The sequence below is a fragment of the Lipotes vexillifer genome, unplaced genomic scaffold, assembly GCF_000442215.2.
Source record: "Lipotes vexillifer unplaced genomic scaffold, Lipotes_vexillifer_v1.1 scaffold272, whole genome shotgun sequence".
Lineage (NCBI taxonomy): Eukaryota > Metazoa > Chordata > Mammalia > Artiodactyla > Lipotidae > Lipotes > Lipotes vexillifer.
In genome coordinates this window covers 1014353-1028001 of record NW_006772469.1, presented here as the reverse complement: position 1 = coordinate 1028001, position 13649 = coordinate 1014353, and the positions used below count along the sequence as shown (strand labels likewise).

Genomic DNA, 13649 nt, shown 5'->3' with positions numbered 1-13649 from the left:
CTGTCCAAACTTCAAAACAACTTTGGAAAACCCAGTAAAAAACCTATAATGTGACAATTATATTCACACTAATTTTAACAAAAACTAGGTCAAAATATTATCACATACCTCACCAAAACCACCAAAGTACTCCCTTATTTTCTCTTCAGGTGTATCTGGAGAAAGGCCACCAACAAAAATTTTTTTAACAGGCTCTTTTGTTTTCATGGCTTTGGCCCTCTTAGGATCAATCACCTTCCCATTCAATTTATGTTCCTTCTGATCCATGACCTAAGGAAATTGAAATTTTTCATTTGAAAGATGTATATCTTAAGTTCAGAAATTATTAACTTACTTAAAAATAATTATAGTTAAATAAATACAGCTAATGCCAGGCATATGTTGACCAGCTCACAATTAAACTGTCAATTGTGGTGATGTGATATTAGCGAATATATACCAATGTTTAAACCTAAAGGTCAGTAAGAATGAGGAGTTAATCAGTTACTAGACAACCACCATGCCTTTAACTATTAGCAATATAAGCATCACTGCTACTTCCCTGTAGCCTAAAGACTAAAATGTAAAATGATTCAGTCAGAAGTTTCTTGCCTAGCAAATTTCAAAATCTGTATTTCTGTGAACTTATCACAGCGTATCCTTCTAATTAGGCATCTTTAAGGTTTTTCAAATTAATTTTAATACAGTAGAGCCTGGCACACGGAAAGTTTTCAGTAAAAAATTCTTGAATCTGACTCTCTTCATAAAACATATTGGCAAGAGCTGTTATCTCTTCCTTCGTATGACTGCAAAAGGGGAAATCACAATAGGCAGATTAACTGTATCAAACTATTCACATATTTTACATTATTAACTGATTAGAACACATGGCACACTACCTTATCTACACTCTCCGACTCTTTAAATAGCACAAAGCCAAAACCCCTTGATCGCCCTGTGATAGGATCTAACTTCAGAGTGCAGTCTACGACTTCACCAAATTTGGAGAAGTAGTCCTTCAGATCTTTCTTTGTAGTGTCCCAGCTAAGGCCTCCTATAAACATTTTCCTGTAAAGACAAAAAGCAGTATTAAAATGCTAAAAAAAATTTTTTAATTTTGCCTTAAGTATCCACATCAATAATACTTCCCCAAAACTGCACCAATTTACTGGGCAGTGTATTAAAATGTCACTCTTCCTACATAACCACATATCAAGAACACCCTATTACAGTTATGGAAAGTTTTGTTTGTCACTACTGCGCCTGCATAATTACAAAATAGGGAGCAAGCAGCAGATTAAGTCTTTTGACTTGCCAAAAAGAGAAATGTATCCCCAAAGTAAAAATAGTATACACTGTCTTTCTTAAATTACAAGTTAAATACTGGTAACAGCAAAACAGAATTTCACCTTGAAATTTCTCTTCCAAATCTTTATTAAACTTATAAAAAGGCTATGAGGTCCCCATTAATCACAGTAACTAGCGTGTGTCTATGCTGAAGCTCCTTTCTTAACTGTTCTCTCATTAACAACTCTTAGCACATAAAATGGGAAAGTCTCACAATTAAGTTGTAAACCAAGTTTTTCGATGTGCTAAGAATCCTTAATAAAGACAAAAGTAATCACGTAAGCAATTTAATGAACAAAAAAATTACCCACTGAAGCACAATCCACTAATTAACCTAGATGATTTATTTCCAGTAGAACCTCAGTTAACCAGCAATAAAATATTTAAACCTTTAAAATGCTAAAAGTGACAGGTGGTAAGTGGAAACCACCAAGACACTTTAAAAACAAAAATGCATCCCCCCCCCAAAAAATATAATTTTAAGTGAAATCTTACTTTTATTACAGCAAAAGGCCATAACGCTCAGACCTGGCAGCTCTGTGATCCCTTTTACATCTGCCCCCTTTACCCACTCCCACAAAAGAGCTAACATATACCTCCCTCCTACCCTTTAAAGAGACAGGACTAGAGATTGTTACTTTAAGGATAAACTGTCAGAATTTGTTATGTGAGGGCTAAAAATCAATTTCACCATCGGAATAAAATCATGCTTGGTCAATGACTTCTATCTTTGCAACTGCAGCGGGTCAGGGGGAGGGGTGGCAATGGGGGTGTGGTGCTAACTTCCAGCTCTGAAAAGAAATTAAAGCAGGAACATCTCCATCTTGTGGGCTTTTTAGGATATCGCCACTAAAGCCAATTCTTGCAACAAGAGAACAAAGTCTATCCCTAGAAAAAGATCTTGCTTCTGCTTAACCTAAAGATGCCAGATTAACTGAGGTGTTACTGATCTTGCTATTTTTATCAGACTTGTTCTCACTTCTAATAAAGTTAACGCAAAAGAAGTCTTATTTTTAGGCATATAGTGTGCTTCCCATTTAGGTTAGGTTTTCAACTTGTACCTGTATTCTAGAGCTGGGCTATTTATATGCTTTACATTCAGGACATCTGCTAATAAAATTTCCATGCTTCAAGTAACTTTTATTAACTCTTTTTATATTTTATAATCAAATGAGCATAACAAAACACCCACAATATTGTATAGGTATTATTAATGTTTACTGCCAATTCCATGGGGAAAAAAAGTTGAGGTATTTTCTCAATTACATTTTCTTTCATATCCAGTGAAATAATATCCAGTCCAAGTTACTTAAATTGCCTTAAGCACCTTTATTTTTAACCTAACAATCCAGAGCACCTCCTTCATAGATGAAAGTACATTAACAACATTTACTCTTTCAAGGTGAAGAGAACACTACTATCTTTTTAAGGATGAGAAAGAAACGGACTTCAAGGTAATGACCTTGCTCAGATATTCATGGAAAGTTCTAGATAGAAACTTCAATTAAATCGAAATTTAACTATTAAATTACCACTTGCGATTATTACAGAAACTTTCCATCGATAATTTAACAGTCTGAAATTACTTCAAGCTGAAGAGAATAACAGAAGTCTTTTTTTAAAAAAAAACTAAAATTGAAAGGCAAGAAAATTCTGTGTCTGTTCAGTCTGTTCCTCAGAGACAGAACTAGTTTTGATTTTATTTAACCAAGGCAATATTTATATTGAGTTGTGTCAATTTAAAATTAACAAAAAATAATTACAAAGAAATAAATCAAGAATGAGGCACGTTCTTTAATTCACAAACCCCAAACTTTTTCTCAACATTGGGAGTCAGTTTTCTTAAATACTAGATAAGCATACTAATTCATCAACTGGCCCAGCAAGTGTTCTCTTACTGAAAGAAACTTTCCACGTTTAATAGTCTTGAGTAAAGAAGTTGTTCAATGTGTCTACCTTAGAGTTAAAAAAGGTCACCGAAGAGGCTATCCTTCTTAAACAATCAAATCCCATTTATCCAGAATATAAATGTCCTAGTCAACTATAATTTATACATCCGTAGAATGATTACTGTTTCTCAAAAAATTAGAGCAAAATATGTAGTAAAACTTCAGCTATCCAGCACCTTTAGAGAATGAGAAGCCAAATAGTCTACCTTCCTTCAAGCATTGCCTGCCTTCCTAATCTCTCTCAATTGTTTTTAACCTTCAATTACTTGGAATGATTTTTTTTTTCCTATGGCATATCACACACACTCTTTTCCCTTCCTAATCAAATAGAGTAATCATGATTTAACATTGAGTCAGTCACCACTAACACACTATGCTACTATAGCATGCCCGTAGGGTCTTCTGAACTTAGAGAACTATTTATTAATACACCAAGTGCATCTTATTTCTTAGCTCTTTTAACAAGTTCTAGTTTTCATTTTTGCCAGATTAATCAGCAGCTGCTATTCTAAAATGCTTCCCCCTCTTCCATTTTTTAGAAAGTTAGCCGGCACTCAAACTTTTCAAATTTGGGGTAAAGTAAAAGTAAACAGCCTCTGAGCAAGAGCCTAACTAGCTCTTTTTTGAGACAAATTCATTACGTTTTGGCAGCCCAAAAACACTCGTTTTCTTCTGCTCTAATAAGGAAGGGTGCTGCACAACTGATAACCTAACCAGACAGGTGGATATACTACAATGAACACATACTGTACCAAATCCATTCTATCTTTACTAAATCTAGCATATTAAATAAATACACCCCATTTTTACTCAGTAGACACACCAAAATATACATGTGTAACAAATAAGAAAAAGTGTGTTATCTTAATTCTGGATAAATGGGAACTTATTTTAGCCTCTCTAAAACACCAGCATTCTGACATGCTCTGCCTCAAATTATAAGATGGTATATATAAGATGGTTATCGATTTAAACTTTCTATATTTTATATTACTGTATCTTGCTTAAAACACAATACCTAGTGTCTGTCCAGACTACCTTTGCTGCCTTGAACACAAAGACTGACTTTCAAGTTGCTTTCACCCCTGCAGAGATGTGCAAAACACTTTACAATGAAGGAGCTGGGACTTCAGAAAAATCCTGAGCAGCCCAAGTTAAAACTACAGCACAGGACTTGTTCAAGTAGCAGAAATGGGCCCCTAATACTGCAATAGAAGCTTAAAATTTGATCCTTACTTGTAAGTGAATCAGTAATCCCAATTAAAGTATAGGACATTACCTACAGTATCAACGAAGTTTAATTTCTTAATCCTATCTGTAAAGTTATTTAGCACCCCAAAGGCAATATAGTATTCAACTTAAAACACCTACTCAACAATTGAAATATTCTTGCCTTATAGATACTGACATTATACCATACTATAATATTAAATGACAGGCACAAAGTTATACAACTCAGTGCAGATAACTCTCCAAATGAGAACTTAGGTTGCTTTGTGGGACACTCTCCTCGAGAGGAAGTACATTTAGAGGCAGTAAGCCAAACTGCTTGGGGTTTAAATCCTTCCTCCAGAACTAAGAGCTTACCTCTATCTGCAGTGAGGATTTAACTGGCACAGAACATGGTCTAACACATCCCAAGTGCTCAACAGAAATAAATTGCTATTTAGTAGGGACAGAGCACAATCTAAATAAAGCAGTTTTTTCATTTACTCAATGGCTTAAAATTTTTTTTAATCTGCATGAGCTGTATGAAGTTTCCAACATTAAAGGGAAACGGCCAGGATGAGTTTTATATAAATGGATCCTAAGATTAGTTTTAATGCTAAAGACTTAACCCAGAAATTTTAAATATCCCATGTAAAAACTACAGACTGGAAATTAGGTTTTCTAAGCTCTTAAATAAAATGTAGTTCCAAAATCACACTGATGACTTGTCTGTACTCTACATAAATGCCAGTAACTTCAGTAAGGAATAATTTCAAAATATAAACAGCAATATATATGGAGCAGTGCTGGCTGGTGGAAACACTGTTTTTTCCCATCTAAGAACTTTACTCTCAATACTACTGAGGTCTCTAGGTTTAACACTCTACTCAACAGTAAGCATTTTTTATATAAAGACACTTGGCCCTACTACCCTACTCAAGGTAAATGATAAACACATCATTACACTTTTTCCCAATTTTGGAAAGGGAAAAAAAGGATTCTGTAACTTTTAAACACTTCCTAACAACTCATGGCGTTCCATATGTGTTTTCATAACAAATTCTGACAGTTTAAAAACTACAACAGCATGTCGATCTGATATACATTTCAAGTACACAACATAGCTGGCCAATCACTGTCACCTTTTAGAGTAATGTTACTCAAGCATACCACTAATCCTTATTTAAATAAAACTTCTGGTATTTTATCCTTAAAATTATTCCTTTACAATCCTAAAATGACATTAAGTATAGTGAAATCTCACCAATAGATAAGAAATGAGTATTTATTTTCCTTATAAAATATAGATTTAGTTTAAAATTAAAGCAGTAGTTAACCTAAAATGGGGAGGGGTTTACTTTTTTGCAACTAGGTAGTATCACACGGTATCATTTTACAATCTGTATAAAAAAATACTCTTGGAAACAGTTTGACAAACTTTTAACAAGTCAATAAAAATGATTAATTCCTCTAGGTAATATATTAGATCTCATTTCTTCATACTTTGAATGAACTTAAATGACTAAAAATGTGAGTTGAAACATAATAGCTAACAAACATGACGGTTTTTGAATAAACTTTAAATGTTTAACCCCAAATCTCCCCTTTTCTTCATTTCATTCCCAGGCAGGAATGACATCTTGTATTTCTACTTTTAAAATAAACTCTCAATCAGCTTTATAAGGTAAACTCTCCTCTACCTAGAGGTTAAGGAATGGGGTTTCCTTAACCTAGAGGTTAAGGTTCTGGTTAACTGAGATTACTACACATTCACAATTCTATAAAGTTTTTTTTTTTTTTATTAGAAACCAATTTAAACATCAACCCTAAACTCAGAAAATGGTTTTTACCTTTCTTGGTGGAATTTCAGAATCTTGCAATGCTTTAAAATCACATTACTTTTTAATAATGTAAGGGGGAAATTAAGATTCATTTCATGACATTATTGGTTAATTTTTGAGTATATTAGCTGATAGTTTTTCATCTATCTTTCTCACAAGACTTGGGGTAGGGAAAACGAGAGTTGAGTTTCCTGGCTGTTTGGACTTTATGGTAGTTTCAAGTCTAGATAAGCAGGAGCTTACAGAATAGGACCCAATACTTAAAAACTACCACCTTGATTATTGGCCAAACACTGCTAGTAATAATATGTGTCTCCCCACTCCACCCCCAAACAGTCTTAAATGTCTAGCTCCAATGTACAATATGTAATACTCCAAAAACTAAAACATGCTTACCTTTACTCCACAGGAGTAAACCACTGGCAGTATCAACTATTAAGGCACAGGATAAATACACACAAGCTATGAAAGCAGGCTATGTAGTCAATCTTCCTGTGGTGAGCATTGTTTCCAACACGCAAATCAGCAAACCAAGTAACGAACATGTTATATTACCTGAGACCACACTGTTGGAAGTGAAGTAACAGAAACAGATCCCACGCTTCCAGCATCCAGTTCAGTGCCCTATCTACTAAAACGGTGAAGCAGAACTAAAGTTGTTTCACTCCATTTGTGAATCTGCACACACTCGAGGTGCACAGGTTTAATTGGAATAGGGAAAAAGTTATTATTCTATTACTTTTTAAATGCTTTCAAGCTAAAACTAATCATTCTCCATGTTGGCCATGAATCACACACAATAGCAGATTCAAAACCTTCTTATATTAAGTGCACCCTTACAGATGACAACACCCAAGCAATGTTTAAAAAAAAAAAATACAAAGTATACACTTAATTTATAGAAGGGGCCACAAGTATATTTATCTCAAAAAGCAGCACTCAAAAACTTCAATGATATTCTCCAATTCCAAACCCAAAAGGTCAGGTGATTTTTAGTATCCTTCATGATAAATAAGAATTTGAAATGAAAAGAATTTAGTACTCCTTCCTTAGGTGTTAATCATCTCAAATCTGGGGGCATCCATTACTACAATTAACCCAGGAAACTTGTCAAAGATTCCCAAGAATGCTAAAATTCAGACCCATGTACTCGGGGTCTCAAGTTTACAGTAAATCCAACTTAGGAATCAAAGGCCCGTAAGTTTGGCGTAAGACTGCTTTACCTAAAAGTAACTGCTCTTCTACGAAGCAAACAATGTTCAAGATGCCCCAGAAGCACCAGGGTATAGATTATAATCTCAAATATTTAAAACAACAAAGTGTTAGGTAAACCCATTTCTTAAAAATTAGACAGAAGACAACCTACAGCACAATTCATTCACAAAATCCTCAAACAGGAAGAATCACACTCGAGTTTATACACTAATGGTTATAGAACTAGATCAACAGTCCTGTTATTAGAAAAGAATTGCTGTACTTTGGCTCATAAATGAACGGGATTATTCTGCTTCTTACCTAACCCAATGCAGGCAAGTCAATGTACCTACCTTGTAAAATTGCAAGCTACAATATTACAGTTCCCCAATAATCATGTGAAAGTAAAAACTGTCTCCAGGTAGCTTGCTATACATGGCATGCATATTTTGCCAGACACTAATTTTAAAGTACCTACACACCGAAAGGATCATAGCCCTCCCTATAGAGGACATAATGAGTTCACACCAAAATGGGAAATCTCAGTGCAATTGCTTTTAAGTAAAAACTAGGGATGATAAAGTTGGAAAAATTATAATGAGATGAACTCAGGAAGGCATTTTACTATGGAAGTGAATAATTACTCTAAAGGTCCATAGTAAACTGTGGAAACACTTTACTCCACTAGAGGTATAACAAGCATGTCCTCCTCAAAATAGCTGTTTATTCTCGTACCAAAAAAAACCACAAAAAACACTTAAGTCTGCAACAAATTGATTTTTTAAATAGTTTTAGGATGAAATTGTAGTTCACTTCAGTCTCAAGTTAGAACTGTAAAAAGATTCGCACACAGAAATGTGTTTAAGAAATTAAATTTAGATCTTATATCCAGTAACCAGTCTTACCCTCACCACTATTATGAAACTTCTGCCCAATTTCCCTCAAACTGGGAGACAGAGAACAGATAGGGTGGCAAGTGCAGACACCAAAAAGATTAAGTCTTGAGGGCTTTTTGTTCAGAAAGAAAAACAAGAATATGTGTAAAGGATGAGGCTGACAGGAGAGTAATTTTTTTAAAATATTTATTTATTTATTTGGCTGCGCCGGGTCTTAGCTGCGGCACGTGGGAACTTTTGTTGTGGCACGCGGGGGTACGTTATTTTAAAAGTCAAATATTAAACTTTAAGAATGAAAATATTTGTTAAATGTAAACTCAAAGTAAACCTCATGATCTAAAATGTTCATTAACCATAAATATTTAATTGTCCATTTTTCCTAAGAGGTCAAAAAACTTGCAAAGTTATAGTATTAACTAAGAGACCACATATAATTTCTGCAAGCGTCAAAGCAACGACCTTTAAACGTAAGTTTATGATCCTTTCAAATTACTGAAAATAATTGCTTACATATTTGAAATATGTAATGGAGTAATAAAGTCAAGTACAGTTATAATTTCTTAGTTTACCACTATTACCTAGCAGTGAAATTGAACTATCACAGGACCAAATAGAATAATTTCCATCATAAAACTTTTATTCTGGGGACTTCCTTGGCAGTCCAGTGGTTAAGACTCCACGCTCCCAATACAGGAGGCACAGGTTCAACCCTGGTCTCGGGGAAGATCCCCAGTGGCGCGGCCAAAAAAAAAAAAAAAACCAAACAACTTTTATTCTGTATGTCACACTTTATCTCCAATATAAAACTGGACAGATTTCAGTTAAAGAAAATAATAAGCTCCTGTAAAATGTAAATACTGTCCCAACTGGGCTCTTAGAATGTTGTCTGTACAGATGTTAAGTCAACTATGTGCAAGTTACTGGCCCTCTAAACTCCAGTGGTGGCAGATACAAACTCCTGGAAAACTCAAACATAATCCTGAAGGCAGAAATACTGACATTTAGGGGAAGAGGAGGGATAAAAAGAACAATACTCAATCTACCAGCCTTTCAAAAAGTCATGCAATTCTGAATACACGTCAACCAACCAACTGTAATTAACATTCCAACCAAATCACACTGAAAATCTAAAAATCTGATTTAAGCTGTAGTGGAAAGCGACATCAGCATGCCTTTAATAGTACATGTGCAATTCTTATTAAAGTTCTATTTACAAATACGGTTGGTGATTTTTTTAAAATGTCATTTTTGCATATACATCACTACTTTAAAAATTGTTTTACTACTGACATTTCCAGAATATTTCAGTATAACATGCAATACATTTTAAACACACAACACTTTATTGTAGCAGATAACCTTCACGTATAACATTAAACTTAGAATTACACGAAAATTTTTTTTGTCTTAAAACAAATCAAATTTAAAATTAAATACTCTTTCTTGCCCAAATATAAAAATATCATTACTAATTATATTAAGCTTTAATTGGCCAAACCACAATTACATGCATTACCACAGACCAAAAACCATGTAATGGCATCAATTTTGCCCAAAGATCACACATGATGCCTAAAAAGGTTTTATATCCCAGGTACAAAATATCCTACTGTACTAAAGTCTAGAATTTCCTGGGGATCAATGGGCAACTAACCAATACACAGCCTCCACATGTTATGACTACTGAAACCTTTATATTACAGAAATAAAATTTAAAAGTTTTACCATTCTTCCCGCTGTGCCGTCGCTGCTTCAGAGTGTCGTGGGGAGGAGTTTGAATGGCTAGGGAATTAACAACCGGTACAGCAACCAATCAAAATTCTAGTTTTAGTTTTTGACATTGTTAGGGTTAAAAACTTTAATTCATTTACACTTCGGTTCAACAGTAGATAACTACAAAGGCAGCTGCTTTGTGACTTGAAAAATCAGAACAGAAAGCCCGCCCCAAACAGTAAGTTACACAATCATTTGGGTGCCTCTGTCCAAAGAACAGAATTCAGAAGAAAACCAAAATGTTAAAAGGCTTAAGTTTCCAAATATTTAACATATCCCTTTCTTAAACTAAGCTATATATAATTCCAGATAAATTAAGAAAAGCTCGTTTCCCATCCCACCTCCACTCTCCCAAAGCCAGCACAATCAGCAAAACAGCCCGACAAGAGTCTGCCTAGGCTGAGAATATTAAATCCTATATTCCGAAGGGCTTATCTCTCCCCCCTCCAAAGCTTGTGCTTTTTCCTATTAAAGAGAATGTTTTCCAATATTGAGTTAAAGCGACACTTTATTGCTTTTACCTTCCAGCCAACACCTTTCTCCTTGTTACAGTGAAAAAAAATTACACACACACACACCCCAATTACAAAAAGTAAAGGAAGCGTTAACCCAACATCAGCGATCAGTAACGGGAATAAGAAGAAAACCCAACCAAGAACCCCTGATTTAGTCCCTCCTGCTAACTCCTATATTCTGTTCCCGGCTCCCAAATGCTGCGTTCTAAAAAATTTTATGCAGCTTTAAATAACATATACAATGTATTCCAATCGGAGGAAACAAGTTACTACTTAAAAACCTGCAAAAAGAATAAAAGCCATAGCACATTACAGAATTTGTTCATTTTATGAGAGAAGGCTGGTGGGCCTCCTGTAACTTAACTGGGTGAGAGCGGGAAGGAGAAATCAAGAGAGACCAAAAAAAGGATTCTGGGCACGGCGTGGGTTGTAAAAAATGAAAATTGCACAGAAAAAGTAAGGTAAGAGTACACTATCTGTACGAACAGTTGAGGAACCCAATAGCCGAGGGCGCGAAAAAGGTGCGCGGTTAGAATAACTCTGCGGGGTGGGGGAAGGGCGGTCAGCAAGTCGGAGGTAGAACAGCTCCAGTCAAGTGCAGGCTCCGCCGACAAGGAACTTGAGGAAAGCCCTTGGAGCAAAACCAACGTACCAACAGGCGATTCGGGGAATTTCACCAGGCCCAGTTGGTTCCGTAGGCTGGAAAGTGGGGAATATGCAAGCAAGCCGTTGTGCGATGGTGTACAGTAGAAAAACTAAAAGGCTGAGGCGAAACTTACTCAAAATACTGAAAAACATTCGGCCTGAAGCCAAGACGGGAGGAGCAGAGCTGGACAACCTACACGTTCCCCGAAGCATGTGCTTACAAAGAATGGCATCGTCTAGGGATGCTGCAGTGAGAAGCACCAAATAAACCTTAGTTATCCAGGCATAAAGGATTTTTGTGTCTGACTGCGTTTTTATGCCCAGGACTTTAGAAAACGGGGGAGAGAGAAGACAGCGGGAAAAGAAAAAAGGTACCCCTCGACAGGCGGGAAAAAATCCTGGCGGCTAAGTCGGTGGGAGGAGACCCAAGGCGAGGGAGGGAAGAAGGGCGGGCCGGGGAGCAGCATGGTGACGGCTAAAGGTGGAAACGTGTGTGATGGGGGAGGGGGCGATTAGCAGGCAGGGGAAGAAGGAAATGAAACCCCGGGGGAGCCCGGCGTAGAGAAGGGGATAACAGTGCAAAGAGGCTGCACGGGAGCCTGGAGCACGGGGGGGAGAGTGGGAACGAGGCCTAATGGCGGGGGAGAAGGAGGGGGGGGGGGGGGGGAGGGGGCGGGGGCGGCTGGCTCGTTTCCACTCGTGAGAGCCGGTTGCTGAGAGACGCGCGGGCCAATGAGCTCGCACCAGCTCAGCCCGGCGCCCTCCGCGTGTCCTTATATGGTGCGGCCGCTCGGCTGGCGCTCGCGCACATCGCCATATAAGGGCAGGGGGGGGATAGTTGGGCCTGACTATCCCGGGCCGCCCCTTACTCACCCTTCATCCTCCTCGTTCTTACTGGCATCGATCTTCGCCCCCTCCGACTCGGCGCTGCCTCCTTCGGTGCCTCCGGCCGCGGTTCCGCCCCCGGTCCCGGCTCCGCTTCCCGCCGCCGCCGCTGCCCCCTGCGCCGCCGCCACCATGGCTCCCTCCTGTTCGCCCGCCGAGCCGCCTACCGCCGCTGTTGCTGCCGCCGCCGCCCCGTCCCCGCCAAACTGCTCCTCCGACATAGTGCTACTGCCTCCGCCGCCGCCGAGACTACACCCGCCGCTGCCGCGAACCGAAACTAGCAGCAAAGTAATCCCCGCCGCTGCCGCGCGCCCGCTCTACCGCGCGAAGCACACAACAAGACAGAGAAGGCGCGCGTGGCTGCAAAGGCTCCTGCGCCTTTCCCCGGCCTGCCCCCCTTGCCTCCCACTCTCGCGCGGCGCGCACTCCCACTCTCGTCCGCCGCACTAAAAAAGAATAAGAAGCAACGGCGGCCGCTCTCGCCTCCTCCTCGCTTTAATGGCGCCGCCGCGGACCACCTAAAATGGCCGACGGAAGAACGGCGCGTCCCGGTCACGTGGCACGCGAGCGCGCCCTTTGCACCTCCCCCGCCCCCTCTACCGCTAGTTTTTTTCCCCTTCCTCCTCGGTCCCGCCCTCTCGCTCCCTTTTATACCTTCCTCGCACGCGCTGCGCCGCACAGCGTGGGGCCTTTAAAGGGAACCGGAAATGGCGTTCTATAAGACGGCCGCGCGGAGACCACCGAGAACAAGGAGCGCTGTTTCGAAGGCGCGGCTAGAAGGGTCCCTTCGTCCGCCGCAGCTTTTCCGAGGGTTCCTGGTCGGCTCACCCCAATCCCCACCCCCACCCCCAGCAGCGGGCGGAAGCAGCGGCGTTGGGCAGGGGTGTGGTAGCACCTCCCGGAAGGCGGCCGTGCCTTGTGCGCCTGCGGATTTGGAGTGGGGGAGGGGAGGCGCACAGCCGGCTGCTCCCCGCATGTTAGCGGTGCCATCCCGAGAAGGGAGGCTACTTTGAGGTGTCGGCCTTGTCCCACAGACTCCGGGGGAAGCCTGGCTCGCGGTAGCCTGAGCGAGGCGCCGCGGCTGGCCGTGCGCGTGCACGGACTGCGGCAGCTCCCCCGGCCGCCGTAGTCGCCCGCGACCGGGTGACATTGAGGTTTCCCCGGCTGCAGCTGCCGCGTTTCCCAGCCCCTGGCGGGCAGGCTGAGGCCGTTGATGATTAGGGCTGCTTTTCTTTTAAGAGTTGCTTTCCAAGTAAGACTTCTGCTTGCCTGCTTTTCTCCTGAAATTTTTCGTCAGAAGAAGCAGGTAACTTGCGTATTTTAAGGAACAGGGATTGTTTTGCATTGCTTGCTGTATTTGAGGATCCTGAAACCTACCACGATTCTTTGAAAATACTAGGAGTTAGGAAGGGTGTT

At 39.7% G+C, this 13649-nt stretch overlaps 1 protein-coding gene across 4 annotated transcripts in view; it reads right to left on the bottom strand.

The window, feature by feature from the left end:
- Positions 1-12770, bottom strand: part of HNRNPD (heterogeneous nuclear ribonucleoprotein D) — a 17868-nt gene extending 5098 nt beyond the window's left edge. For 2 of the 4 annotated variants that reach the window (XM_007447550.1, XM_007447552.1), the window contains exons 1-4: positions 12222-12770; positions 10141-10197; positions 879-1047; positions 109-270 (exon numbers count right to left, since the gene is read on the bottom strand). In XM_007447550.1, the coding sequence (XP_007447612.1) occupies positions 109-270; positions 879-1047; positions 10141-10197; positions 12222-12454 (621 nt within the window). In that variant the 5' untranslated portion in view covers positions 12455-12770. The remainder of the gene's footprint in view (positions 1-108; positions 271-878; positions 1048-10140; positions 10198-12221) is intronic. The other 2 variants (XM_007447551.1, XM_007447553.1) reach the window with 1 other exon arrangement.
- Between the last annotated feature and the right edge of the window lie 879 nt (positions 12771-13649).